The 27,999-nt window shown below is 44.0% G+C and overlaps 1 protein-coding gene across 3 annotated transcripts; it reads left to right on the top strand.

The window, feature by feature from the left end:
• Positions 1-18: 18 nt before the first annotated feature.
• On the top strand, positions 19-27,778 carry ARIH2 (ariadne RBR E3 ubiquitin protein ligase 2). 3 transcript variants are annotated; one of them, XM_042880996.1, is made up of 15 exons: positions 19-88; positions 3,735-4,081; positions 14,798-14,865; positions 16,218-16,281; positions 18,304-18,451; positions 19,140-19,261; positions 20,158-20,267; positions 21,013-21,130; positions 22,471-22,521; positions 22,616-22,637; positions 24,137-24,288; positions 25,373-25,516; positions 25,718-25,786; positions 26,743-26,826; positions 27,293-27,778. In XM_042880996.1, exons 2-15 carry the CDS (start codon positions 3,833-3,835, stop codon positions 27,362-27,364), a joined length of 1,473 nt encoding a protein of 490 aa, XP_042736930.1. In that variant the 5' UTR covers positions 19-88; positions 3,735-3,832; the 3' UTR covers positions 27,365-27,778. The 3 variants fall into 3 exon arrangements, with proteins under 3 accessions (XP_042736930.1, XP_042736932.1, XP_042736931.1); XM_042880997.1 differs by lacking the exon at positions 19-88 and adding an exon at positions 3,486-3,575; XM_042880998.1 differs by lacking the exon at positions 3,735-4,081 and having other exon boundaries at positions 39-88.
• The last annotated feature ends 221 nt before the right edge of the window (positions 27,779-27,999 follow it).

Below are 27,999 nucleotides of genomic sequence, written 5' to 3'. Positions count from 1 at the left end.
GTCGGAGCTTCCGGCGCGCAGGTGGCGGCGGCCCGGCAGGAGGAGCCCGGGGTGCCGCTCCCTGCCTCCCCCGTCCGCCGCGCCGCCGGTAAGTGCGGGGCCGCCGAGCCGTGGGGAGCGGAGCGCCCGCAGCGTGCCGCCCGGCCCGCGGGACCGGCGGGGGGTGGTGAGCGGGGAGCGGCTGCCGCTGCCGGGCGGGACCGAGCTGGGCGGAGGGCCGCTGTCGCCTCGGCGCTGCCCCGGGCCGGGGGTGACGGTGGGGTGGCCGCGACGTCCCGACGGCGGCGTGCGGGGCCGTTCCTGCACCCGCGGCGAGGGGCTGGGGAGGCTTAAACTGCGCTCTGCTCCCTCATAGGGCGCTGCGAGCGGGGGGAGGGAGGCAGGCTCGTGTGGGCACGCGTGAGGTAACTTGGTACGAGGGATAGTAGGCCGGGAAGGAGGAAAGCCCTCGCGTTAGGGCCGGCATGGGGGAACGAACAAAGCCTGGGGCGTTTGGGGGGCAGGCGGATTCCCAGGGATGCGGTGTGGCTGCGGATCCCTGCTGTCTGCTGTACAAGGAAACTGTGGGCTGCCGTCCTGCTTTCTCACTCTTGGGATGAAAAAATCCCGTCGGAAATCTCGGCGGGGAAGGAAGCAGAGAGCTGTGCCCGCCGTGTGTGCGAGGAAGCGGCTGAAGATGATCCCGGGATTACGGGCTGGGGTGACACAGACAGGGATGTGATTAACATCGAAACGGCAGCTGGGGCTGTGCTGGAGTTCGGAAGAAAGAAGGTGAAGTTACACAGAGAGGTGGTGCGGGAGGCAGGCCAGGGTAGCTCTTTGCTTCAGAATGATTATTGAGGAAATGAGAGAAGAAATATCCGCAGAAATATGTGGATCTTGTGAAATAGCTGTGGAAAAAGAAGCATCTTCCAAAGGACTTGTTAGAGGAATCCTGTAAGGGTGGATATAAGGGTGTAAATCAGAGAAGAGTGATTCAGTGAGGTGAGATGCACAGTGGGATGTGGTAATTCACTGCCCATTAGTGGAGAGGTTAGAGACTGCTGGTAGCACAGCCGAAAGTGTTTATTTCTAGAGATCTTGCTAAAGAAGAAGCACGTTTCAAATCAGAGCTCAACATGGGGCATCCTGTGGGGGCTGATCGGTGCTGAGCTGGGGCTGTGGGTGCCCCTGGAGCAAGGCAAGGGGAGGTTGGGTGATTACATCGGTGTTAAAGAGGGTGAGGAGTGATTTGGATGGAGGTGACATTAAGACCTCATGTTCTGCATAGAAAAGTAACCCAAATACCGTTTAAAATTTTATAACCTGATCTTCACGATTATGATATTAATTAAATTACTCCAAATTCTCTTTGTTCTTTTGACCCTCTCTTTTGAGTTTATCGTTTTTACTGTCTTCAACTAGTGCTATCAGTATTAGCTGTGTCTTGTCTTAGTTTGTATTCAGAGAGCTTATGTTTGGATCTGAGGGCATTAGGCTGAGTGGGGCGAGTTACGCTGCTTGTTTTCTTTCCTTTGTTTTCTCCTCAGAAGCTTTAGTCGTCTTCTGTCATTCACACACATCCATCTGTCAGTAAGTTATGTTGGAAGTGAACTCTTTCCCAGAATGTTGTGACAGGGCACACAAAAGACGTCCAGCCTGCAGGCTGTTTTCTGCATGACGTGTCTGATTTGCCCATGCAAACAGTTCCTCCGTTTGTTCAAGTAAATGTGGCACAGAGAAAGGACTCTGCTTGTGCCTCCATTGGGGCTGGTGTGTAACTGCTCAGGTGCTTGCGTGCCCCTTGTCTTGCCAGGGCACCTTGTTGCTCTGAGATGTATTGCTGTATACTGAGGGCTGTGGTTTAAATGTGGTGGTTTTCTTCTGTCTGTGAAGTGTGGGATGATCTGATCAAGTCTAACTTTTCTGACTGGAGAAACAAGCTTGGACTTTGTGATGCTTTGAGGCTTGCTGAGCAGAACTGTCACACGTTTAGCTACTGTTACCTCCGTAGAGTGGCTTTAGGTTCTCACGTGAGTAACTCCTTTAACGTTGGATTTAACAGCAAAGATCCATTGCATCTTTTATGCAAGAGGTCTGTGTTGATGCAGGTTAAACCCAGAGCTGAGCTGTGAATCCTAGCAGGATGGACAGAGGGACAGTACCAGTTTGCCTTGTGTCTGCAAAATCAGATTTCACATCTGGAGCCTTCCAACATGGAGACACGGTGCTTTGGCTCCTTTGGACTTCTGCAGGAGGCAATGATATAAATTATCTGTATGTTCTGTTGTGAGCTCAGAAATCAAGAGGCAAAGGAATTAGAAACCAGAATTCTTGGGATAATATAATTAGCTCCTGGCTTTCAGCCTCACTCAGTGGAGGAGGTTTCTGTCTGCTGAAGTCGCTGCAGCTTCTCAGCTGGAAGGTACATCACATCTCTTCATGGTGTATTTGTGCTGCTTGCTCAGTGTAGTGCAACCAGAAAACAAATGAGTTGAGGGAAGGTAGTGGAAACTGATGGCAGAGATTTCCTGTGCTCTAAAGTCAGGAGTGTCAGAGCTTCATTATGGTTTCCCTGGCAGCTACAAATTGTGAAACTGTGGGTGTATGTGTGCAAGGATCGGAGTTAACAACGTAATGATGTGAAATGCCATGTACATATATATATAAAAGAAACTGAAGATATGCTGCCTGTAGAAAACACAACTTTCATATGTGAATTTTTGTACATAAAAAATTGTAGCATTGTGTTTTAATTGTCTTTATTTATTTAATATATTCTCTATAGAAATTAAATCAATTGGTAAAGTGGAAATTTGTGACTAAATGTGAGATGACCACAATCTAAGGCTGATAAGTGCTCTACCTGCTGACACTCTCAGAACTCCATTCTTGCTGTTTTAGTTACAAATCTTCTGCTGGTGGAGTTCAGATAAGTGAAGTCGAATGTGTGAATTTTCCAGTACTGGTGAGCACTGTAACAATGAGCTTGGTTGCTCCTATTCCTCTCGAGCAGTAGCTGCCACCACTTGAGCATATCAGTTTTTATATTCAGAAGGTGACGTGTAAGTACATGTGTAAGGTAACAAGGTGAGAGCACTTATTTTACTCCCCCGCTCAGATGTAAGGCCCAAGGCGCATCACGGCAAGCAAAACCTCGTTAAGGGGATTAACTAATTTCACTGTTTCTTTGAGATGGTATTGGAGACTGTTAAATTGGGTGCATAAGATAAGTATATTTGCCTGTTGTGTTTTCCAAAGTCCCACTGAATTCCATGTTTCTGAAGCAATATGGACTTGTACAGGGCACCACAGGTTGCACAGGTTGCCTTCCTCGCTCCAGTGATCATAGCTAAGAGGTTTGGTTTTTTCTGTTGAGAAAATGCAGATGATGTTTTCCTGCATTGCTGCAGGTTGTTCCTAAAAAGATAATGTTGTAAATCGAGATGCATTTCTGAAAAGATATGTGATGAAGGTTATGGAGCCCCTTTCCAAATGATGAAATCCTGGGACCCTCATGGATGGTGATGCAGCCATGTAGTAAACGCCTCTCTGAGTCTTAGACATCGCCTGTCAGAGCAGCCCTGGCCTTGCAAGTGCGTGAGTTGTTGCAGCAGATCCAAACCAGGGACCTGTGCAGCACCATCTTTGGTCTTGGGTTGCTCTTTTCCTGTCTGTTGGGTCACCTGTATGATGTTGACGTGGCCTCTTACCATTTCTTAGGCAAAAGAAAAAAATTGTTTTTCCCTCCTTAGGAGACAGAGCTCAGATGAAATCAAAAGAACGATAAAGTGTGGAGGAGAACAAGACGCTGCAATTGCTTTCCTGGTCTGCAGTTTGGCAGGGCATTAAGATGTCCGTGGACATGAACAGCCAGGGCTCTGACAGCAATGAAGAGGATTATGACCCTAATTGCGAGGAGGAGGAAGAGGATGAGGATCCGGGGGATATTGAGGATTATTATGATGGGGTAGCTAACGACGTGGAGCAGCAGGGAGCAGATGCCTTTGATCCAGAGGAATATCAGTTCACCTGCCTGACTTACAAGGAGTCGGAGAGCACTCTGAATGAACACATGGCCAGCTTGGCTGCCACGTTAAAGGTGAGGAAAGGCTTCCACATTCACACAGTGGCAAAGTAAGTCTGGGATTGAAAAGGCAAATGCCAAACACACAGTTTGGAATAAAAGCTGTGGCTATGTTACTGTTTTGGGGAGCTTGGTGGATGTTACTGCAGATCGCTTGTTCAAAACTGACTCAAAGGTTTGCAGTTGCTGCATACTGATGCTTGGGCCTGAAAATCTCTCATACTGTGTGTTGTATCTCTTTGTGCAAGTGATGACTCTAGTGTTCACCAGTAATAGGAGGCAGTTCCCTTTCTGCCTTGTCAGGGTGCTTTGGTCCCAGCGCTGCTCAGGGGAAAGCTGAGTTTCCTAAGCTGCAAGATGGTGGCACTTGGCTGAAATGAGTGATGTGCTGACCTTGTAGCAGGTCTAGGAGTGATTGTTCTCTGGAGCAGCTCCTGAAAGCAGGACAGAGGTAACAACAGCACATGAAAACCACGTGGGATGAGTTTTGATTTCCATAAATTAGATCTGAACCTACGTTGATCAGAGAGATCTTGATTCTTAATTGCACACCAGATTCTTACAGAAATAGTGTAAACATGAGGCCTGAAGACTAAAGCCTTTAGTCTGTCTATAAAGTGAGATGTTTTACTCTTCCTTAGCTGTCAAATTCTTGACTGGTTTCTTCAGAATGTGCATTTCAGATTCTGAATGCTGGCTGTTCCCTGCAGGTTGGGAGGCAAAATAAAAGAGCAGATGAGAGTAGCTGGTCAGTACTTCTCAGCCAGCTGCCAGTTGCTCTTGGTTCCCAGCAATTAAGTAATGATTTAGAAATGCTTTTCTCCTCCTTACTGTTTGCCTTCAGGTGAAGCACCCTTCAGAAGGACGATGCCTGCCATCTTGTTCTTGTGAATTAAGTTAACAAAAGCAATACTTAGTACAATCAGGCTTTTGAAGTTAAAGTCTTTTTTTTTTTCTTTTTTTTTTTTTCTTTTCCCTCCCCCAAGGATTCTGAAGGTGTCATTTCTGTTACAACAGTAAAGACTGTAGTTTACCAGATAATACTAACCTGCTAGATAGATTCTGGTCCCAAACCTGTCTCTTCTGGGCCCATTTTAGATTCATTTTACATCAAGAGTATGCCTGTATATTTCCTTAAAAATGAAGTGCTATGCATTTTGGTTTCTGCGTGAGAAGATAAAATTAAATCTGAGTGGGAACCTGGAAAACTGATGTTGTAAGCTACTTTAGCTCTACAAGTGCCACGTTCACACCGTTTTCTGGCAGTGGTGGTGCAAGAATTGCACGCTCCTCAACTTGGAAATGTGCTGTGCATGGGTAGTGTGTGCTTCTGGTTTCCTGACATCCTTTCTTACAATACTTGAGCAACCGTTTCTTCCTTCCCCCCTCTTTCCTAGGGAAACCTGTGATTTTGTTACTTTCCTTAAATAAGCAGGAGGGGGAAGAATTTGGGTTACATTAGCAAGGATAGAGGCTAAGGAAATTGGATGGAATGGGACCTATTTGTAATCATTTTCTTAATGGCAAAGCATAAATAGGGGCTGATTTTTTATTTTCTTGTCAGAACTGTATTAACTTTTTTCCTCTAATTTTCTTGAGCAATAAAAACTTTTTTTCTTTTTGAATGCAATCATTCATAATACCAATCATAATAATTGGGGTTTTTTTGTGTATTTGTGATTGTTCTTCTGGAGCACCGTACTTTACTGTGATGATTTTGCCTCCTTATGTTTCCAGGGTTGTACACTGTGTCTAGTGCTTACGTACTGCTTTTCAGCATTAGCTTATACTTATGACAGAGTGCTCAGCCCTGACGGGGAAAGAAAAAGGTAAATTTAAGACTTTTCTGGAGGAACAGTATTAAAGGCAATTTGTTTCATGGAATTTGGGCAACTTGTTATCCCAAGAAACGTTTAGACTAATACAATTCCCTAAAGCAAAGGAACAAATGAATACCACGAATGAGCTCAGAGCCGTGCTTGAATGTTCTGCTATACACTGCCATTAGATGATTCATGCTCTGAAGCTTAAACTGGAGGGACTTGTGTGTTTCTTCCATGGCATTTTGTCTACGCTCTAAGACCAAAACCAGGTATTCAGAGCTTTACACCCTCACACGTGCAATCTCTGCTGTTATTAGCTAATAACTATCTGAGAAGTATTTCATTTACTCTGCTCATTAAACTCAGGTTTATTTTTTTTTAATTCCTTTGTTCAGCAGTTATAAGTTGGCTCTGTCAACTCGTTTTCTTAAAGCATAGAGCTAAAGGGTGTTTTTCCTTGGAAGCCTTCTGGACTACTCTTTTTTCACTGCTTGTGTGTTACAGCAGAACTTGTTCTTGCTGCTAATGAAGCTAACCCCAGCATTGGCAGGTCAGTTGGGAATACTCAGCATATGTTTAAAAATTTCTTCTTAGGTTTGTTTTAGGGAGAGCTATCAGCAGATCCTTGCTTTCTGAGGAAAGGAGAGAAAATGTTTTCTCTTCGGGGAGTGCTGTTGAATCAGATCTGTTGTGGGGAATTCAATTAATAACCTGAGTAAATTAGAATAGAGTATTTGCTGAGCCATGCTTGAAGAAATCTCCAAGTAATATTATCCAAAACTGGTTCTCTGACCAAAAGCCTGTGAATGAAAGCAGGAAGGCCTGCATCAGTTCCCCACAAGGTCAGTTAATCCAACCATCAGCTCCTGTTAAGGACAGTGCGTTTGAAAGCAGAGCAGCATCTACTGCCTGCAGACCAGCAAAGGAATCGTAGCAGTCCTTTTTAGGAAGTAGGTGTATTTATAAAATCCAGGATCTTTCAAAAAATAAAACGTAACATTGGATAGTAGTGATCTTGTTTTCAGGACACTCTGTCGCATCCACATGAAGTGATAATGGGTTCTAGAGTGGCACAAGATGCACACGAATGATACGGTACTCAACTGTTGTACAAACAAAGCTGACACCATCACTGGCAAGCAGATAAGTGTGTGATGATGTCATATTGTTTTTGTTGGTGAGTGACACCCCCTGGTGCTGCTGAGAGTCTTTGTACAAGCCTGGAATTTCTGTGATGTTCCAAATAACTGGTGGTAGTTTTTCTGTTTTGGTGATGAAATGAATCTTTCTGTTGTTGTTTGTTTTGTTTTTTTTTCTACCAGCTTCTTCACAGTGGTCATTGAAACCACCAGGTAACACAGTGGTATTACAGTCTATGAAAGAAATGTTACTTCAGGAGCTTTGAGAAGCTGGTTGTCAGTCACAAGGCTAAGAGAACTTTGCAGACTGAAAGCGAGTAGTGTTGTTTTACAGGCAGTTGATACTGATGTTGTCTTTCCATTAAAAGTGAAGGAATTGTAAAACTGAGGAACTTAACATTTTCAGTTAATTAATGTGGGTAATCTGTTCATATTTATCAGGCAGCAAAACGTTTATTTCCCTTGATTCTCAAAATAAACACTTGTGAGGCATTTGTCTGAACCCTGTCCTCTAAAGAATAAAACTGACAGATAGAAAAAAGTATTCCATGTCATGACACAGCACTGGATCTACTAATCTGCGTTATCACTGCTGATCTTTCAGCATTAAACTTGCCTTTCCACGTGTTCTTGCTCACCTTATTGACGCTGTACTTTTTTAATACAACCAAACTAGCATTTGCTCATAAAAACACAGTCCTTTCAAACTCTTCCACGCACTCAGATTGTGCTGACACCGAGCAGTTAGTTTGTGGAGCTGCTTGGTGAATGCTGGCAGCCATCCCTCTCAAATACCATCTTTAGCAGAGCCAGAGTCATGTGCGCGCAGACTGGCAGCCGGTACGAGCAGCTCTACCCAGAGGAGCTGGCGCTCTCCGCACGCCTGTGTGATGTGATTGCGAAAAGTCTGCGAAGAGCAAGATGCCAGATGAGTAATTTCTGCCTCCCCGTGTCACGGTGCGAACCAGAGCTGTGTGTGCTGTGCAGGGTGCTCAGCTGACAGCCTGCGATGTTGTGGGGTTGTCGTTTTGACACCATAATGGCTTAATGGCACTTAATAGGCAATGAAAAATGGCAATCGCTAGAGACTAAGCCCTGCCTAAGTACATGAGATGTATTAAAGCTGAGATATTCAAATGTATGCTCGTAGGAGCAGAACATACACCTTTGGTTAACGCCCTTAAGCCCTAAGGAGATGTGGGGTTGACCAAAATTGATAAATATTAATATATACAAATAGAAAAGTTGGTTAATATTTAAATATTATCAGTGGTAGATCCAGACGGGCAAATGTGACTTCTCCACCAAAGCCGTGGGGTGGTGTGTGGCAATGATAACGTGCTGTCTGAGTACTGGTAAGGCCTAGATTAGCTGGGTTTCTGCCCGTACTATATTCTGTGTTTTGATATTTGAGAGAGTGTTCTGTGGGGTGTTAACCCTGAGGAACACGTGGCTGAGAAGTGTTTCTGTCTTCTGTACTGCTTTCTGTTCTCAGAAAGATCCTGGAAGTTCTGCTGTACAAAAGCTGTGTTATTAGCTGTCAGTTTCACAATGCCCATGTTTTGATCATGTAGTAAACATCAAGAGGATGTGAAGATGTTGGTAACTGTCCTCAGTGTGTACTTTGTTTTTACTCCCAAGCAGTTTTTCTAAAAGCACAGTAAGTTTCCTTCTGGTTGGCAAGATAAGGAGGGCTGAGGGCCTGGAGCTGTCACAACTTTGTGCAGTCCTTTGAGGAGAGAAATTAGTTTTGTTCCCTGTTGCTTAGATGTGCTAAAATTCTCAACTTGATTGGAAAAATGAGCTGAAAACATGGAGGGTGATTATAGCCCTCATGTTTCATTGTGATTCACACGTAAAGAGTGTCTTACAGCCTGCATGGCGCTGCAGGGAGCAGGAAAGCTCCACACAGCTGCTAGTGAGTCTGATCCTGGTGGGAGGTAGAGTCACTAAGTATGTCCAAACAACCTTACAGTAACTACTTCATGTTGCAATCATTCAGCTGGACAACGTGATTGCAGGGAGTGGCACAAAGCAGCTCGGTTCATTGCCAAATCTGTGTGCTGTGGCTATTATAGATGGCACAGCAGAAATGAGCCAGTTTATGTACCGTGAAACAGTTTCACAAAGCAGATGTTCCTCTTCTTTGTCTTATAGCAAAAGAAAAGAAGTGCCCTTGGAAGCTAGGATTAGTCCATAGAGGGCTGTGTTACTTGGAGGCCAACCAGGCTTACTCCAGTTACCCCTCCGTGTTCTCACCATGTGTGTGCTGCTGTGTCCGTGCACACCAGCACATTACAGCTTGAGTTAGCTGCCCCAGGGCCATACCCTCAGCCACTGCTCAAGCTCGTATGGATTCAGGTTATTTATTGCTTGTGTGATCTCTGTGTGGCCAGAAAGGATTTTCCACTCCTCCTGTATTTTGTTGGAAAGCCCCCAGAGAAGGGCTGAGGTGGTGCATGGTGTGGTGCATCACTGGGGCTTTGCCTGGAAAGAGCAGCTGGGAGTCTCGTGTCAGTCTGAACCGCGTGGGCTGTCCTACAGCTTTCTTGCTACATTTCCTTCACTCTAAATCTTTCAAAGAAATCTCGTAGCTATTTTGTAATAATGCCTTCTGGCATGCTGTCTTGCTTAAATCTTTTCTTTAATTTACTTCTGAATCTCCTCAGGAAGAATAGCCTAACAGCTTGAGAAATACGTATGTAGAGATTTCCTCGCTGAGTCCTACTGATCCCATTTGCTGGCAGCTGAAATTCTCGCTGTCCTCCATAGGAGAACAGATGGATTAGAGCCATGTGTTACTGTGGAGCAGGACTTGGAGTTTAACCTGAGATCTCCTCTCTTCAGTACGTCGTGCACCGACAGCGTCATGAACCTTATGCAGTAACACTGGTGGTATTTCTCTTTTCCAAAACTGCTCTCTGCCTCCTAAACGTGACTCCAGTGGTCACAGCACAATGCCTCTGTATGCCTGAGGGTGAGTGATGGTGCAGACTCAGGCCTGCAGTAAGCAGGGCTGGTGTGTTGCTGTGCATCACGGCCTCCCTGTGGTACCGTGCTGCCAGGATCTCCAAATTGCATCTCTTCCACCAGTGCAGCCTGCCATCAGCAGTCAGCAGAGGGACTGAAGTGTCAGACAAATTCTAAGCAATGCTGTGAGTGACATTTAAAGAGAAATGACTTTTTCTCTTGTTTTTTGACCATGACTGAACACACAAATCTTTGGGCAGGGTATACGATTGTTTTGTTGTGACTTTGTCTTTTTTCCTGTGTACTAATTCGAGTTCTGTTTTGAAAGCAGCTTCTAATGCCAGAAACCTGTGACGGTTAGAAGGGACTTTGCTACAAGCCTTTGAACACGACGAGTGCTTACAGCAGCTGGTGGCTGTGGCAGCCCAAGCCCTGCAGCCGTGGGACTTTCCTACCAGGATTGCGTGTTGGAAGCCTGCTTAAAAGAGCATTAGATAAAGCAAGGATGAAAATGTGCTCTAAAAGAAAGCTCTTTGGTTGGCCCTTTTTGTTTCTTCTTGATTCCTAATAGTTCTGCAATTTTCTGAGAGATCCTCCAATAAAAACAGTTTTTTCCAGCTCAGCATGAAGGGAGTCAGATCTCCTTTCCACACAAGGAATGAGTATCAAATAGTACTTTTTCCATTTTGTGGGTCACTTTTTTTGCTTCAGTATCATTAAGTGTGAAGGTATTTTTTTTCCTCCACAATATTCCATTCAAAGTACAGTTTCTTTCTGAGGTGTTACTGTTCTCCTCCCTGTCTGCTCAGTTGAGTTTCCTCTATTTTTCCCATCACTGCTCACCAAAAGCAACAATTTCAGAAGCTCTTGCTCTGTTCTCGCTTTTCTGTGGACTCGGGTGTGCTTTTAGAAGTTCTGACACACAAACCAATATTTTCATAATTTCTTCCTTTTCTTGTAGACCTAACGGAAAACTATTTCTGGATTAGAAGAAAAGCCTCTCGAGATTAATCCTATTTGCTTAGCTGTATTTGTATAAAAACCTTTGGCAAGGGGAAACATGAGAAATAGAAATTTCTTTATGCCAAGGTAGTGTTCGTCATGGCCAGGCATTTCAGTGCAGCCCTGGTTTAACATGAACTGTCAGCTTGATGCAAAGCCAGGGGGTGTCAGCTCCAGCAGCTCTTCGTACACCAACTCGTTCTGACACGACTCTATGAGAATCATGTGAGGATTTTTTTTGTTTTAAAGTTCCTGATACCAGATCTCTGCAGAAGTGTGGATTGAAACAGACCTCCAAAAAAAAAAAAAAATTAAAAAAAACGGGCCGTTCCTTAGAGAAAATTGAAATGAGCTCCTAAGATATGCATGCTACATCAATATGCATGAGCGATTTCTGCAGAATATAAGCTCTACAAAAGATGGTGTTTTTTTTAGCGTTTAGGAAACATTTCTGTCTGAATGAGTGACTGTCAAAGTGGCGTGTTTGAAAAGCTTTTCTTCTGTAGAGAGATGAAACTTCAGCTCTTCAAATAACATAGCTTATCAGGGAAGCAAGCTGAGGCGTAGTTGTCTTTGTGCTTTCCAGTCCCAGCAAGGTACCTGCAGAGCTCCTTTGCAAATCCTTTTGATGTTGTCTTGTCCAAGAGTGCTGTGCTGTTTCTCATACTTCTGAAGTGTGAATTTTGCTTATCTTGGAGAGTGAGACCCCAGGAGGTTATCCTTGAGACAGACAAATCACTATTCTCTACTTCAAAAAAAACAAATGGACGTGTTTAATGTGATGATGTTTCTTCTTTGTCCTACCTTCAGAATCTAATTTTATCCAGCACAAGGCAAATTCTTCTTTTATAACTCTGGAAGATTTCCTCTTAAGGCAGAGCGGTTTCCTCTTGGCACTCTTGCTATCATTATTAACACTGTGCTGCTTTTCCATTGCAGCACTAAACATGAGCATTGGTCACGTTTGGCCCATTTCTGACAACCTGCAATCCTCTGTCACTAGGATGACAGAGTTAAGCTGATGCAAGAGGCTTGTGAAATGACTGTGTTCCTCTTGGAAAGTGAAACTGGTCCCAGCCAGTCTCAGTTTCAAATTTCTGCCCACCCTGGATGCAGAGAAAGAAGCCTGGTCTTGAATTTTCTCCAAGTTCAGCTTTTGTCTGAGCTGATCTGTGATCAGCTTGCTATCTGTAATAGTGAGAAAATGGGGGAATGCTGAATGATGGGAGGATAATTTCTCTTTGTGGAGATTGTGGTCAAGCATTGGGACGTGCTGCCTGGGGATGTGGTGGAGTCCTCATGGCAGGAGGTGCTTGATAGTTGTGTGGATGTGGCACTAGGGGGTGTGGGGCAGTGATGGGGCTTGGTGATCCTGAAGATCTTTGCAAATGTAAAAGATTATATGATTACATGATTCTAAATAACAGCAGCATGATTATTGTTGTCTGATTTCAAAATGTTCTAGAGTACTTAAGTAGAAGTGTTGGCACAGTTTTGCTATCACCGACTAAAATAGAAGTGCAGCATCTCGAATGCATTGCTTTCTACACCGTGGTCCACAGAAGTGCTTTTCTGTGATGGCCTGCTGCCAGCAGCACATTGAGTGGGCCATCCCACAGCTTCTTTGTGTCTTCTGAAAAGAGAGAAGTGTAAACAAAGTGGAGTTTTTCAAAGATAACTTTTTCAGTTTGTTTTGTGCCTGAGATGAGGCATTACTGTTCTTGGATAATGTAAAACTCTTGTGCCACCCAGCTGCTAATAGGGGATCACAGCTCTTTCTGAAATATTTCATAAGTTTGAGGTCTTTCATTGTATAAAATTTCTGAGTGTCCAGAAAATGCTTTGCTGTTGAAAACCTACTTGTCTTATGCTTGTTTTCTTCAGTATCTCCAGTAGTATTGGCCCCCAGTGGTTTCCACATCTGCAGCCTGAATTACCAGCCTTGTTGGTGAGCAGGACGTGGGCTGTCTTGTGGTGAGACTCCACCTGCTGTAATCAACAGGCAGAGCCCAGCCTCTTATGTTACCTGTTCCTGTTCCCTCTGTAGTGTGTAAGAACAAATCCTTCCATGCCGAACAGACTGGCTCTGGGACTTACTGTTTGCAAGACATTGTGTGCTTCAGAGGGAAAGTACCAAAATCCTGTGTGTTGGGGCTTTTGTGAAACTGGACTCACATCACAAACATGACTTTTACTCTTGAGTGCTTTTATGACACAAGCAATAAAATGAGCATTACAGCTGGTCCCATCAGGGCTTGTAGGCAGTGCAAATTCGGAATGGTCACAGGAGCTTTATTCTTTGTCTGCTACCATGAACAAATGGATGCATGGCTGGGGAGTGGACTTTGGCTGCTGGGAGGAGTTGGGTTCACAGGCAGGGCCAAAAGGGAATTTCTTTGTGATAGGATTTCTCTGAAACATGTTCTAGAACAAAAAGAAATAGCTTTGCAGAATCCTTGCTCTTGATTTCAGGTTTCTTCAGAGATAGACTGCCTCTGGATCTGTTAACCTGGCATCCTTCTAGAACATTAATTCTGTGTCTTGCTAAGCAATTTGATTCAAAACCATTTCACTGTTAGGCTAGTTTGTTAGATGTAAGGAGTGAATGCTAGTGTCTGTATTTATAATTTCTCATTCTCAGAAGAACTTGTTAATTACCACGTCTTCTGGGAACAGACAGCTCTGCCCCTTGTTCATGGAGCTGTGATGATGCACCTCAGGCTGTGAAAATGCAACTGAAGAACTCATTTTCATGTGTTACAGATGAACTTCCCATTTAAGTCTGGTGCTCTTGTTTGTTTGTTTGCTTTTGTCAGGGTGGTTTTCTTACTGCTACTGGGAAATAATTTAGTTACTATTAGGGAGTGATTCTTAGCATGTGGTTTGCATTTGCAGGAAGCCTGTCTTGTAGAGACCATGTTGCTGATGCTTTCCATTGAGCAGAGCTAGCCTGCTGGCTGCAGAAAGGTGCCTAGCTGCCCCACTCTCCTCACAGCAGCACCCAGCTGCCTCCTCAGGACGCTCCCCCTCCAACCTTCTGACATTGACAGATGGCAGTGCAGGGTCGGGGCCATATCTGATGGCAGCAATAGGTCAGTTGTGTTGTGCTGCATCTCTTCGAAGGGCTGCTTTTAAAAGGGTAATGGATATGTTGCAGTAGTGAGCAGAGCCTGTTTTATAGGAGTGTCTTCCTTCCGGGGCTGTGCAGGATCATTTGTGGCTGTGTTACCAACGTGTCAGATTCCATGATTCACCTGAAGTGGGATTCGAGATGGCTTATGGCTTCTCAGCTGGTGATTGGGACTGACAGCTTGTCAAAAATGAAAATTAAAATAATCTCTTCCTGCAGCTGGGAAAGACTGTGGAGAGAGAGAGAACTTTTTCCCCTACCCATCGCTATCACAGCACATGCGTGCTTGCAGCTTGCTGCTGCTTCCCCAGCCCTGTGAGCGGTGTCAGCTGCGCTGTGCGGAGCGAGAACCTGAGCCCAGCTGGCCTGGTCCTAGCGAGGGGTGGCTGCAACCAGGGCAGCTGTTCAGTTCATCCTGCCTTTCCTTGTTTCCTTTCTTCTGGTGCTGCTGTGGCTAAGTGTGTGAGTTACTTTAGGTACATCTGTGCTTCATTCCAACTTGTACACCACAGACACACTGGCTGTAAAAATTATGTCTAGTAATTTAATGGGAATTGAGTATTACTGTTTTGCTGTCTGCACAATTTATTAGTCTTACAAGAAAATTGTGGCCTTAAGCAAAAGTTTGTCCTCAAAATATGCTTCACTTTTTGTTTTTTTCTCCTAGGTATCGCATGCTGTTGCAAAGCTTGTGTTAGTTAGTTTCCACTGGCAAATCTCAGAGATTTTGGAAAGGTAAGTAACCTTATTTATTCTGTGCTTCATGCTTTTCCCTCTCTCTGCAAGAATGCTTAGGGTGTCCTGTAGTGTATTTTGACAAGTGCCTTTGAACCTGAAAGCAGGATGCACGGCATGTCAGGGAGCAGAGGAGGAATGCTGTTTGCTGAGGCTGTGCTGCCTGCAAAGAATTTGTGAATAAGGAGATGGCAGTGTCAGCAAATGTCTTTCAGTCCAAGGAATTATTGACATGCTGGAAACTGCGCTGATATGCTGAGCTTAAACAACAGGACCGAGAGTGCTGCTATATTTATTTATAATGCATAGAGATAACATATGGTCTGTTTTGAACATATGATCTGTAAATCATAAAGCAGCGCTGAATGTACAATTTATTAATACATTTGCTTTGAGGTTTTTGTTCCTTCTGAACATAAGTGATGTTTTTTTCCAAGCTGAATAGCGTTTGGAGAGCAAGAGCAGATGCTGTGAGAGAACTGCTGAGTGCAGCCCCTCTGTTGCTTGGGCAGCATCACACTGCAGTGAAGTCCTCCAGCTGATTTCAAAAGGAGAGTTCAGACTCTGCCCAGATATACATGGGAAGTGTGTCAGGAGGCACTGCTGTCTGGCAGCCCCTCCTGAAAGTACTGGCTCAGAGCTGAGCATTGTCTGAAAATAGAGAGCACATCAGGCTGACTCATTCTGCTGTGCCATTTTTGGCCCCATTAGCCACCAACTTCATACAGAGAACATATGGGAAATGCACCTCATGTATGGGTACTGTTGCAGCATCTCTGGTAACTGACTTGTCTGTTGCTGTGCATCCTGTGAGAGCTTTTCTCTGGGGAGTGTGGAGGGTGAGATTCCTGCACAGCAGTCAGGGTGATTGTGCAGGTTGACTAACAGGATTTAGTCAGGAGAAAGCACAGGGAAGGGCTTAATTCTGCAACAGTGACTTTGCAAGTTGTTCTCCTGTTGATCTGGTCCTCAAACTTCTGTCTTGGTATGAAGCAGCATTATCAAATTACAGCCTGATCATACCCCCAGTGCAGTTTTGTATCCTTGAATTCACTGGTGGTTTTTTTTTACTGGAGATTGCTCTATGATAGCAATCACTAACAGCAAGATGTGTTTACCTCTAAGGCTGCTGACAGACAGCTTCATATACCTAAAAGGTGATAATCTGTCATAAAGTAAATATTTAGCTATATAGCAGACTGGAGCCAAAGCAAGACCTACACAGGATAGCTTGATTTTGCAGAGGAATAGGAGACAGGCAGGAGCCTCAGCAGAGCATGTTATCATGGTGATGGAACAATGCAAAATATATTCAGAAGTGGATTTGATCATTTGTTTAATTGTCTTTTCAGGCACAAGTCAAATGCTGCCCAATTGCTAGTAGAAGCACGAGTTCAGCCCACCTCATCCAAACATGTAAGTATGCTCACTGTTTGGGTCTGTTCCCCTTGGCAGAGAAACCTCTGACCCACCTCATTGGAGGCCTGCATTACTGATGGGCCTGTCCCATGTTCACTCTTTGCAAACTCAAGGTCCTACACCCTAAATCTGCTCGGGGTTGACTTTTTAAAGGGTGCTGCTCTGCCTAGCAATGCTTAAGCCAATCTCCCAGTGGTGTTCTGGCTTGGGCCAGCCGTAGCAATACTTGAAACAAATGCTTGCCTTTTGCAGCTGGGGCTGTGGGGTCCTTGGATACTTTTTTTTCTCCTTTAAATAGAAATGCTCTGTTACTTGTTTACAGAAGTCGTTCCCAGAGTGTGGTCCAGTACTCCAGGAACACATTGCAATGTGTTGCATTTTGAGTGATAAAATGTTACATCTGAGAAACGCAGTTTAGGCTGTGGGAAAGAGGGATTTTTAAGGACCTGAAAGCCTGCTTTGGCATCTGAGCTGACTTGTAGCTGACATAGAGTCAAACACTAATGCAGCTGGCAGCAGTAAGCTTCGTGGACTCAAATTATCTGTCTAGAGTCCAGAAAAAAATCTTTGTTATTTGACATACCTAAAAGGAGTACGTGTATTTTGAGATTTGTCTGAATAATTTGTCATTTAAGTACCCTTCATTGCAATGGTGATTTCATTTTTGGAGGAATGAAGTTACAGTTCAGAGGTTAATTTAAGTTTGGCAAACTTGGTTTGATATGCAGTACACAGTGATCTATTTGTATGTGCTATGGCAAGTTGCTCTGTGGTTCAGCTCCTAATGCAAAATACTGATATTTCTGGGGAGTTCTTTGTGTATGCTCATACTATAGAGCGTCTGGCCTTGTAGAGAGAAACTATCATGGTAAGCTCAGAGAGACAGCTTCCAAAGTTTTGAGGTAGTGTGCTTGCTATTCAAGTTGAGCAGTTGATCTGGCCATCAACACGATTGCCAACTTAATGAATCTTGTTTTGGTCTGCTTAGAACAAAGTCGCTCTATTTCTTTTTCATGTGGTCATGCTACAAAACAAGCTCTACTGGTCATGTGGCTGGGTGGGTGCTGATGCTGCTGCATCCCTGGCACAGAGAGCTACTCATGGAAGCTCACTGCTGTCTCACTAGCTTCTCAAAGAGTAACACACGTTTAAGTAGATGAAAAGTGATTAGGTGACTTCTCTGTGAAAGGGGAAATAGGAGCCCAAGCTCCTGCTAACAGCATTGTAGAACCTCACTTTTGGTAATGCTGTGCTAGACGGTCTTTCAGGTCCCAAGGGTGAACCAAAATGTGTGAGAGGCTCTATCTGTTTTCTGGGGGTTAGTTCTGCACTACCCACAGGGAGACCAGACAGCTTCCCAGTGAAAGAGTACCAGAATTGTGTCTGACTTGAAGCAAACCCTCACAGCTTAAGAGATGAAGCTATTCTGCCAAATGTAGTATAGGCAGAAGTGATGCAAGAAAGTCCCTGAACTTTCTGATGGTCCATAAACAGTCTTTTCTCTTTATAACCATTTGGCATGCAATACCTTCGTTTGTGTGTCCAATATGATACCCAAAATTACAATCAAGTAAAAAGACACTGCTAAGCCTGCTTCCAGCTAGAGCTGCTCTCCCAGGCCTGTGGAACAGCTATTGAGTCCAACCCAGCTAACAACAAATCCCAGTAAATTCAGGGAAGAACTGAACAAAAAGGACGTACACAGTGATGTATTTACTCATTTTTCAAACAAAGAAGATGATAGAGCTAGAAAAACAAAGGTGAACTTTGGGTAGCACTAGATGAAAGACAGGAGCTATTCAGCGGCTGTTCATCCGCTGTGCTCCGTGAGCTTGATGAGGTTCATGAGAAGGGCTGATAGTGGGGGCAGGGCAGCACGCCGGTCACTTAGGAGCCTGTTCTGGCTTGGAGCTCATCCGAGACTGCTGTCACAAGGAAAGTGCTGCAGGTATCTGTGGATGAGGTGAGATACTCAGAGCTGCAGTTGATTTCACTGTGATGCTGGTTTGTCTCTCCCAGGCAATGGTACATTCCTCCCATCACTGCGCTGTGTGCATGCAGTTTGTCCGGAAGGAGAACTTGCTTTCTCTGGCTTGTCAGCACCAGTTCTGTCGCAGCTGCTGGGAGCAGCATTGTACAGTGCTTGTCAAGGATGGTGTTGGAGTTGGTAAGTTCAAGGCGGATTTGGCAGTGGATCTGTGTTTGACATCTTGGTTGCTCTGCAGGCAGCGGTCTGAATTGTTTCTCAGTAATGAGAAAATGGAGCATGGAATGGATATTTGTGATAAATTTCTCTTTAACAAGCTGTTTTACCCGAATCCCTCGTTGGTGTTGGCATACCGCCTGGAAAGCCCTACTCCTGCCTAACAAAACCTGCAATTCTACAGATCCATTTGCTGCTCTTCTCCCCCTTCTGATCTCAAGAGCAAATGAGAAGTCAGAAATCTGCTGTATTTTGAGATTGCATCTCTGTGATGCGTTGTTTTGTTGCCCTGGAAGTTCTTGTGGATACAAACACCTGTTCCGTTTGTGTTGAGCAGAAGCCAGTAGTTGCTGGGCTTGGTTTGGGCTTCTCCTGGCCTGTTATTCTTGCTGATATGACAGTAACATGCAGTTGAATCCTGGTTGAAACACTTACTGCTCCTGAATACATTTGTGCCCTATCATCTTTCAGTGAAGACAGTTGGGCTTCAGCTTTTCAACGGCCCTGATGCATTCAATTGATCTGTTTCACAGTTGTGTCCCTCTTGCTACAACAACAGATGGCACCTAGGAAACTGTGTTGAATGCTATCTCTGTGTCTCTGCTATTTAGTACACGTTGCACTGTGCTGAAATGTTGCCTTCTTTTCTCAGGGGTCTCCTGCATGGCTCAGGACTGCCTACTTCGGACACCAGAAGACTTTGTTTTTCCATTGCTGCCTAGTGAAGAGCTGAAAGACAAATACAGGCGCTACCTCTTCAGGGACTATGTGGAGGTACTGTCTTTTTCACAGTTAAAATACCCTGGATCAATTCACCAATGACTTGCAGAAATCTTGTTTGAAGTGTCTTGCATCTCTGATTAGAGATGCAGTGACTACAGTGCAGTCGTCCTTCATAAGCATGATGTGGCCGCTTCTGTAGGGCGGCCTCACTGGCGAAATGCTCTAGCAGGTTGCCAAAGTAAATTCTTCTCTAAGGTCACCCAGGAACTTGTTGGCTGGTGCTGGACTCTTTTCCTGAAGTAGAATTCTCAGAATGTTTCAACTGAGAATCTCAAGCTTCCATCTCAGTTTTGGTCTCCTCCTTACTTTTATGTAGATATTTTAGGTTCTGGCAAATAAGTCTCATACTGCAGTGAAGCCCAACTGGATTGGTTTGCTTAATAACATTTCATTAGAGATTTATTGAAATTAAAGCAGACATATAAGATTAAATTTGTAGAAAGTATTCTGGTGACTGAGAGCTCAAAGAAATGGGAACAGTATGAAAGAATAGTGTCACCTCTCTTCAATATGTAGAAGGAAACAGCCACCACAAAAAAGCAGCTGAGTACAATTTAGGTTATAAAATAAGCACGGGGAAAGAGCTCAAATAGAGTTAAAGTGTTCAGTAGCTTCGTGTGCTCACAGCCACATGTGTTGCTGTGCTTACTTGGTCTGTAGTCCTCCATTTGAACTCCCTGTTGTGACAAGTGGCTAACATCACCTTTCCTAATGTGGGAAAGGTTCGGCTGCTCTGTTAGGCAAGATCTGGTAACAGTTTTCAATATCTTTTCCAGTAAGAAAACACACTTGTCTTGTGTGTTTTTATGGATAGGAGTAATTAGACTTGAACAGATAAATGCTCTTCTGCACCCTTTGCTGATTTTACCACATTGTTGTGTTCACAGAGCCATTACCAGCTGCAGCTGTGTCCTGGTGCAGATTGCCCTATGGTCATACAGGTACAGGAGCCAAAAGCCCGGCGAGTGCAGTGCAATCGTTGCAATGAGGTCTTCTGGTAAGAAACAGAAAAGGTTAAAGATCACGGGGAAATTGCTGTCCTCAGAGCTACTCCGTTTGCTTGCCAGTAGGTTCAGTGTGTGAAAGCATCTCAAATGCTTTGCTAAAGTTGTTTGTAACCTGAGTTAACTTGAGTAACTGGACACGTAGTGTCTGACTTCTGCAGGTGGTCAGCCTTCCCCTTGCTCCCAAAACTCCTTGGGAGCTGGGTGTTATGACAGTCAGGCAACACTGATCTTGAGTAATGAAGGAGTTAAAAATCTTTTGTCCTTTGTTGGCTAGGTTACAAATTCGGGTAAGGCCAGAGTGAATGATAGAGATTCTGGTAATGGATGTAGAGATCTGTAAGTTATCTGCTGGTCTGGTGGTTTTAGGCTTTTTACAAGGATTTGATTACCGGAGTATCTGGTGTGTTTTGAGGCTAGAGTGAGAATAATTTTTTTACTAAATAGGAACATTAATGTTCCCTGTTGGCTTTGAAGCGTCCTTGGTCACGTTTATGTCAGAGAAGACCTCTTCATTCATCCTGATGCTGGTTTCTGCACATCAGAGTGGTGGTTTATTAGAGCTCTCACTATGCAGCCCTCAGCCTTTATTTTCACATTCTGCTAATACACTGTGAATACACTGGCATCCCTTCCCCTTGCTCTGCTTCCCAGACTTTGGTCATCAGGAATACTTCAATTCTTGAGTCATTTCTGTGGAAATGGATATGTCATGCCTTTTTTTTGTCTCCTGTTAAGCTTTAAGTGTCGGCAGATGTACCACGCACCCACAGACTGTGCTACCATCCGGAAATGGCTCACCAAATGTGCAGATGACTCCGAAACAGCCAACTACATCAGTGCTCACACTAAAGATGTAAGAACAAGTACTGGCATGTCTTTTCACGTCCTCTAGTCCTACCTGGGAATCCTACAATTCTTCATATATGTAGCATTTTCACAGGCTCTAAATTCTCACGGCTCTCTGGGGACTGTGTTACTACAAACCGAATGCACTGGGAATGCAGACGGTCCAGCTGACCTCCTGCAGTAAGGACAGGATGGTGGTCTTGGTTCCTATTCCAGGTCTTGTGTGAATGTCTTTGGAAGCCAGCTGTGCTGCCCTCCCACGGGCAAAAGGCAGAATTGTGACTGCTTGGAATACACAGCGAAGGTGTATTTCAAATGGGGGGAGAGGGTGTAGTAAATGCAGTTAGTGAACTCTAGTGGTGCTCTAGTCTCAACGCCTGTGTGGGGGAAGGTGAGGGAGATAAGGTCCTGATTTGGCAATAACAACAAAAGGGGGTGGATGAAATGGATAAATTGTATTCTGAAGTACTTCTGGTAGATTTAAACCTGAGAAAGAGAAACTTACATACTGTGTACTCTATCTTGGAAATATCTTTAAAGGTCACAGATGTATTTCTTTTAGATTAGCTGTTTTCAGACTGGGGTTTTTAATGTCTTTTGGAGGATTTTGTGTCAGTTCTTAGTTGACTGGCATTTGTTTTTATTATAAACGGTAATAATAGTGACAGTGCTCATTAGGCACCAGCTTCAGTTGTGCTAGGAAAGTGAGTACTTCGTCTAGAGATCCTAAATACCATTTTTTCTTTAGAGAGGTGTTAGCATGTGATGGCAGTCTTTCTGCTATGCATCTTTGGAAATATAAGGCTCTTTTATATTCAGCATGCATTTTACCTGTTGTTGAAATTTGTAAGAAGCAACAAAACTCACTTCTTTCTTTGTACTTGTGCAATCAAAACAATGCTCTGAACTCAACACTCAAGAGTATCAGAGAACCCCTGCTGCAGCAAATAAGCGTGCAGCTCTCACTGTGGTCCTACCGATTCTCCTCTGCTTGTTGTCATCTGATAGTGTCAGGATACAGAGCTAGTTATCTTGTAGTTTAAATAGCTGTGGAAGCTACTGTCAAATGTGATCTCATTTATGTCTCTGTGCCTCATCAACTGCTAATTGGTAACACGGTGAGATTTTTAGTTTTACGAGGTGTAACAGCAGCAAACCTGTTTTCTTGAGCAAGCAGTCTGGTGCTGCTGTGTAATCCCTGGCTTTCTGCCTCCTTTCTAGATCTTTTCATACATGCATACAAAAATAAAATAAAGAACACAGCTAGAATTGTCATGCAAACATTGTCATTCTCAGAAGGTCTGCTGGAGACTAAGTTGAGTCTAACAAATGCTTATGTTTCCCCAGTGTCCGAAGTGCAATATCTGTATTGAAAAGAATGGAGGCTGCAATCACATGGTGAGCAGTTCCCTGAACACACCAGATCTTTCTTTCTCTAAGCAGAATTTTTTTCCACTTTCCACTAACCAGTGCCTCCTGTCTTCTCTTTCAGCAATGCTCGAAATGCAAGCATGGTAAGTAGAATTTGGAAACAGTTTTCCCAGCACTGTGTTTCAGAGATGTTCTCTTTTTGTGTGTAATGAAGATGAATTGTGAACGCTGACTGCAATATTTTTCCCCTCATAAAATGTGGACAAGGCACTAAATTACAGACTTGTGATAGCCTTTTTTCCCCCCTCACTGGCTGTAATTTTGATTAGCTTCTGATTCAGTGCTAGTTTAACTCCTTCTCCCTGACATCCATTGTATAGGAAAATCTCTGTCTCTGCCGTAATACCAAGAGTGGAAAACATCCCAGAGGAGAACATGAAATGCTTTCCCTGTAAATCTACTGATTATCAGTTGAAGATACTGGCTATCTTCTCAGATCAGCTTAGGTCCTTCTGGTCTCCGATGGAAATAATGAGACCCAACCCAGATGAAACTGCAGGAGCTGTGAATTGTTCTGCATAACATTCTCTATTGGACTGCTTAGTCCACCTCTGTGCATTGAGCAGCCAGATGTCTGTGGACCATTGTGTGCTCCTCCAAAACAACAGCCTGTTCTTTTGTAGATCTTTTCATGGCAGAAATAATCCCTGTTGCCTTGGAGCAAAATAGTTTGTGTTCAGGCCCTCTATATTAAGTGTGCTGCTAGGAAATATTATATTATCAGAACCTTATTTGGATGATGATTAAAGACTGCTGTCCTCTCTCATTTCCTTTGCTTTGGGGTCCTCAGCAGCACTGGATGTGATTTGATGGAGCTCTGTGACAAGAGTGAGCAAGCAAGTGCCAAGGTACCATGGTGACTAGCATTCAAGAAGGCTGGTGAACTCTGGAAATGCCAATTTCAGTCCCTTAAAATGAGCAACACAAAGTGATTATTATTTTAGCAACTTAATCTCCATCTTTTTTCCTTTCCAGCAAAACACTCACAGCCTCGCTCTGAAACCAGGAAACTGTTATGTGGGTTTTGCTATTGTTCTCTTTCTTCCACTTTCTTCCCAGTTCAGTGGCTCCTAACTTCAAGTGTCATTGACCACTGATATCTGAAGTCATGCAGGTAGTTTTCTCTTGGAGAGAGCTGAAGGCAGATTTTATTTGCATGAATTAATTCACTCTTGTATTTGATTGTTCATATTTTATTCAACCAGAGATTCTCATGGTGCCGTATGCCAGAATGGGGTGGATGCAATTCACAAATAAGACAACAGCCTGCCTCTTCTTTAACCTGGAGTGACAGCCTGTGCATAGCACAAGTTCTGTGCATTGGTCTTGATGTACAGAATACAGCGCTTCAAGGTTTACTTTGTGTAGTTGCACAGGAGGCTGTACAACGAAAATCTTCCAGACAGGCTGGTATTTTTGGCTCACTGTTGTGTTCTGTTTTGCAAGATGATACAAAATGTATGTTTCTTGGCTTAGCAGAAATAATGAGAACAGATGAGCTATGTCTCCTGAATCTTTTCTTTCTCAGCCTTATGTTTTTTTTATTCTGTGCATCATAGTGGAATTTCACTGTTTTCTGCAGACTTCTGCTGGATGTGTCTGGGAGACTGGAAGACTCACGGCAGCGAGTACTACGAATGCAGTCGGTACAAAGAGAATCCTGATATTGTAAACCAGAGTCAGCAAGCACAGGCCAGGGAGGCCCTTAAGAAGTACTTGTTCTATTTTGAGAGGGTAGGAGACATCTCTTTGGCCAGAGCTGCTGTAGCTTTTTAATGCTCCCTGCCTGGTGCAAAGGTCACTGCCAGCAATCTCCATGCAAGAAACTGCCCAAAGAGAATCTGTGCTGAATTTTCAGGCCCCGTTCTTTCTTACTCTGTGTCCTGCCCTGTGGGTCCTGTTCAAACCAGTAGTGTCATCCCTAAAGCAAATTATACTTGTGTATACTCTTGTGTTTCCTCATGCTAGAGAAAATTGGTATTACCTGTGTGCCACTATACTGTTTTCCTGCAGGCTGAGTGCCTGCAGTAGATTAATATTACTCCAATCATTTCCTTTCAGGACTGCAGAACTTTTGTTACTTGCAGCATATTTTCACTGAGACAAAGAATAAACAAACTGTTATGTTCAAATTCCTTTGGCTATAGCAAAATTTTCCTAAAGGACCCAGAGTGCTGGGTGCAACTTTTAAAAAGTGTGATTACATAATCTGTATGCACACAGATGTTTCAAAGCACCTGGACATACAGTGTATTTCTAGAACAGCATCTCTGCAGGAGAATGTGATAGAGGTACAGTGCTGCTGCCTGTCAGTGCACTTGTTTCCCCATTAAAATGAATTTATTCTTTTTCATTCTATGAGCCAACTCCTGTGTTAAAATAAACGAGTTCATTCATGGCTCACTAGACCAAACAGGCTTTGGGACGTGGTCATGTTCACAGTGTGCATGTGGATGTTGGAGTTCACTGCAACCGCATTTAAGTGTTAGTTTCAACTCTTGCCCTTTCTATAGAAATTGTTTAAGTAGAGGAATCACCATTACTATCTATCTTGTTGTACACATAGTCTTTGTGCAGAGAGCATTCCTACTCTGAGGAGCTGGGTTTGCCTCTTGCTCTTTCCTGCTGTCAGTCTGTTCTATACAGCTTCCACTCCTTGCTATTGGAGCTGCTGTCTTGTTGTTCTTTCCCACAGCATGTCTTGCCTTGCTGGACTCCTGCCCCACTTCAGTTTCCGCTTGCTAGAGCTTATGCTTTTATAGCAAAGTATTCTGGTCTCATACCATTTTTTCTTTTCCCTTCTCCCCACCCTTTGCAGTGGGAGAATCACAATAAAAGTTTGCAGCTGGAGGCACAGACATACCAACGAATCCAGGAGAAAATTCAGGAAAGAGTTATGAACAACTTGGGAACGTGGATAGACTGGCAATACCTACAAAATGCTGCAAAGCTACTTGCAAAGGTGGGTAGCTGTGGCTTGTTTAGCAGAGAAGAGAATCCATGCGCATGAATGCTAATTTCACAGTGCATAGTGAGAGGAAGGGAACTTGGGGGTTATGGGTATGTGAAACTGTACCTCTAGTCTAGGCTGTGAACTAGGCAAAAATCACCTGGAATCTGAGACTCTTCTTGTTTTCTCTCTCTTTTCCCTGGACCCCAACAGTGTCGTTACACTCTGCAGTACACATATCCATATGCCTACTACATGGAGTCTGGTCCCAGGAAGAAACTGGTAAGGTGTTTTGCACTTTTTTCACTTACTGTTTGTCTGGGGGTGTTTAGCTGGCAGCATGCTGGGCTGAATGAATAGCCAAGCATCCGCATTTAATTCCAGAGCTTGTGCATCTGAAATACAAGTACTGAGTTTGAGGAAAGCGCAGGACAAGACTGTGTGCTTTTGCACCTTTCTTCTTTGCTTCAAATTGATCTGCTGCTCAATTGGTATTTTCCTTTGGCAACACTGCATTTTAACTAATAAGCACTTTATCCAAAAAATTTTGAAGCTGGAAAATGTGAGGTTGTTCTTTGGTGGGACTATCACAGGGCTGTGGACTGTATTTCCCACAAATTGCTGCTGGAGCATAGGTTTTCCAGCCTGGAATCGGTGTGTAGCTCTGCCTTTGATTCCCACTGCAAGTTCTTGGCAAGCTGGAACTTTCTACAGGCTGGATATGTCCCAGAATAGTCTTGAATTCATTGAATGTGTTGATTCTTTGACTCAGTAGTCAAGTAAAGCTTGTTCTCCAATCTCTTCCCATAGCATGTGTATTCTTTCAGGCTTTGACCACATTTTATTTTCTGTCTGACTGTGCTGGTAGAACAAGCTACTGCTCCCAGCAGTGGTTAGTAGTCCCTCCATTGTGCCTGCAGAGCTGCTCACAAGAGCATTTCCTGACCTGCTTATTGGCAAAGTGAGCTGAGTTAGCAGATATCTAAGATATCTAGCAGATTTGAGTGTTTCTGAACTGATATGATTAACTTTGAGTGATGCAGATTGGGGAGTATTCACACCAGGAACCTCCTGCAAGGCATGTGTAGCTAAAGATGGATAGGGAGGAGGCACAAACCTGCTCTTCCTGCACTGCTGTCAGCAGAACTCGTTTGTTTGCTCCTCAAGCGTAGCAGGTTGAACGAAGCTGTTCCACTAAGCTAGTTTCTTGATGCTAACTCTAATTTTGCTGCTTGCAGTTTGAATACCAGCAGGCCCAGCTGGAGGCTGAAATTGAAAATCTCTCATGGAAGGTGGAGCGAGCAGACAGCTATGACAGAGGGGTGAGTGTTCAGCTTGCTTGAGCCTGCTGGCCAGATTTTGTTAATATCAGGCTTAGCACCTCTGTGGGAGAGCTAAGGCGGTTAAGTGAGAGTGCTGACATACTAGATCCAGAATCTCACTTTTCTTCCTCTTGCTGGTGGATGTTGTGGAAGTGGAGCGCTCACTGCTTCTTGGGAGAGGAAGCAGGGCTGGAAACAGAACCAACAAAGCTTTGGAGGAAGCTGCCCAGAATAGACCTCTGGTTAAGTATGGGTTCCTGAAGTGTGTAGCTTTTTAGATAAAGCAAGAGCCAGATAACTGCAGAGTGAGCCCATGTTAAAAGGAATGAGGTCTGCAGTCTTGTGATTCAGAGCATATGTGAAGTATGAAGGTTGGTGATTGTCTGATTATTTGAATCCCTGAGCAAAAAAATTAACTCATCTCTGGGGATCTCACGCTAACTATTTCTGCCTTCTGTTCTACCAGGACTTAGAGAATCAGATGCACATAGCAGAGCAGAGACGGAGGACCCTGCTGAAAGACTTCCATGACACATAAAACAGGCGAAAATGACGAAGTGCAGGGGTGAGAGCAGCAAGTGAAGTGATGGCAGCTTCACCGGGATAAGCAGGCACTGCCTCTGGGAGAACACGGCCAAGGACAGAGCCACCCCTCCCCTTGCGAGTCAGACACATGCAAACATCACATCTTAGTCCAGTTTGTTCTCTTATCTTTCTGTTTGTTTCTGCCATGCTAGAGGCCAGAGCTCAGATTGGCGTATTTCCTGGGACATTTCCCTCCTGCGCTGAATGGTTTCAGAAGGGAAGGGAGTTTTTCTCTGAATGGCTGTTAATAGTATTAGATCAATACAATTTATGTAATTTTCAACGGTTGTACAATTATACAGACAAACCTTAGAATAACACACAACCCTTTTTAAAAATAAATTGGCAGTGGAGTGTTTTTCCTTAATCTGCTTGTAAATTTAATGGGTTTTTCCCTCTCTCCTCCTTCCTTCCTTTGAACCAAAAATCCTCCTAGGCGCTGAAGGAGGTTACAAAATAACTCACGTAGATTTCCTGATGCTCCTTTAGCCAGGACATTGTAGCATTGGCATTGCATGAGGAGAGTGGCTGGTGCTAAGAATGGCTGCTGCTGTGTCTGATCTGGCAGTACCAGCAGTGTCTGTGACT

This window comes from Lagopus leucura, unplaced genomic scaffold, assembly GCF_019238085.1.
Source record: "Lagopus leucura isolate 7727_CA_CO unplaced genomic scaffold, USGS_WTPT01 Super-Scaffold_100028, whole genome shotgun sequence".
NCBI lineage: Eukaryota > Metazoa > Chordata > Aves > Galliformes > Phasianidae > Lagopus > Lagopus leucura.
This window is presented reverse-complemented; position numbering and strand designations above follow the sequence as displayed.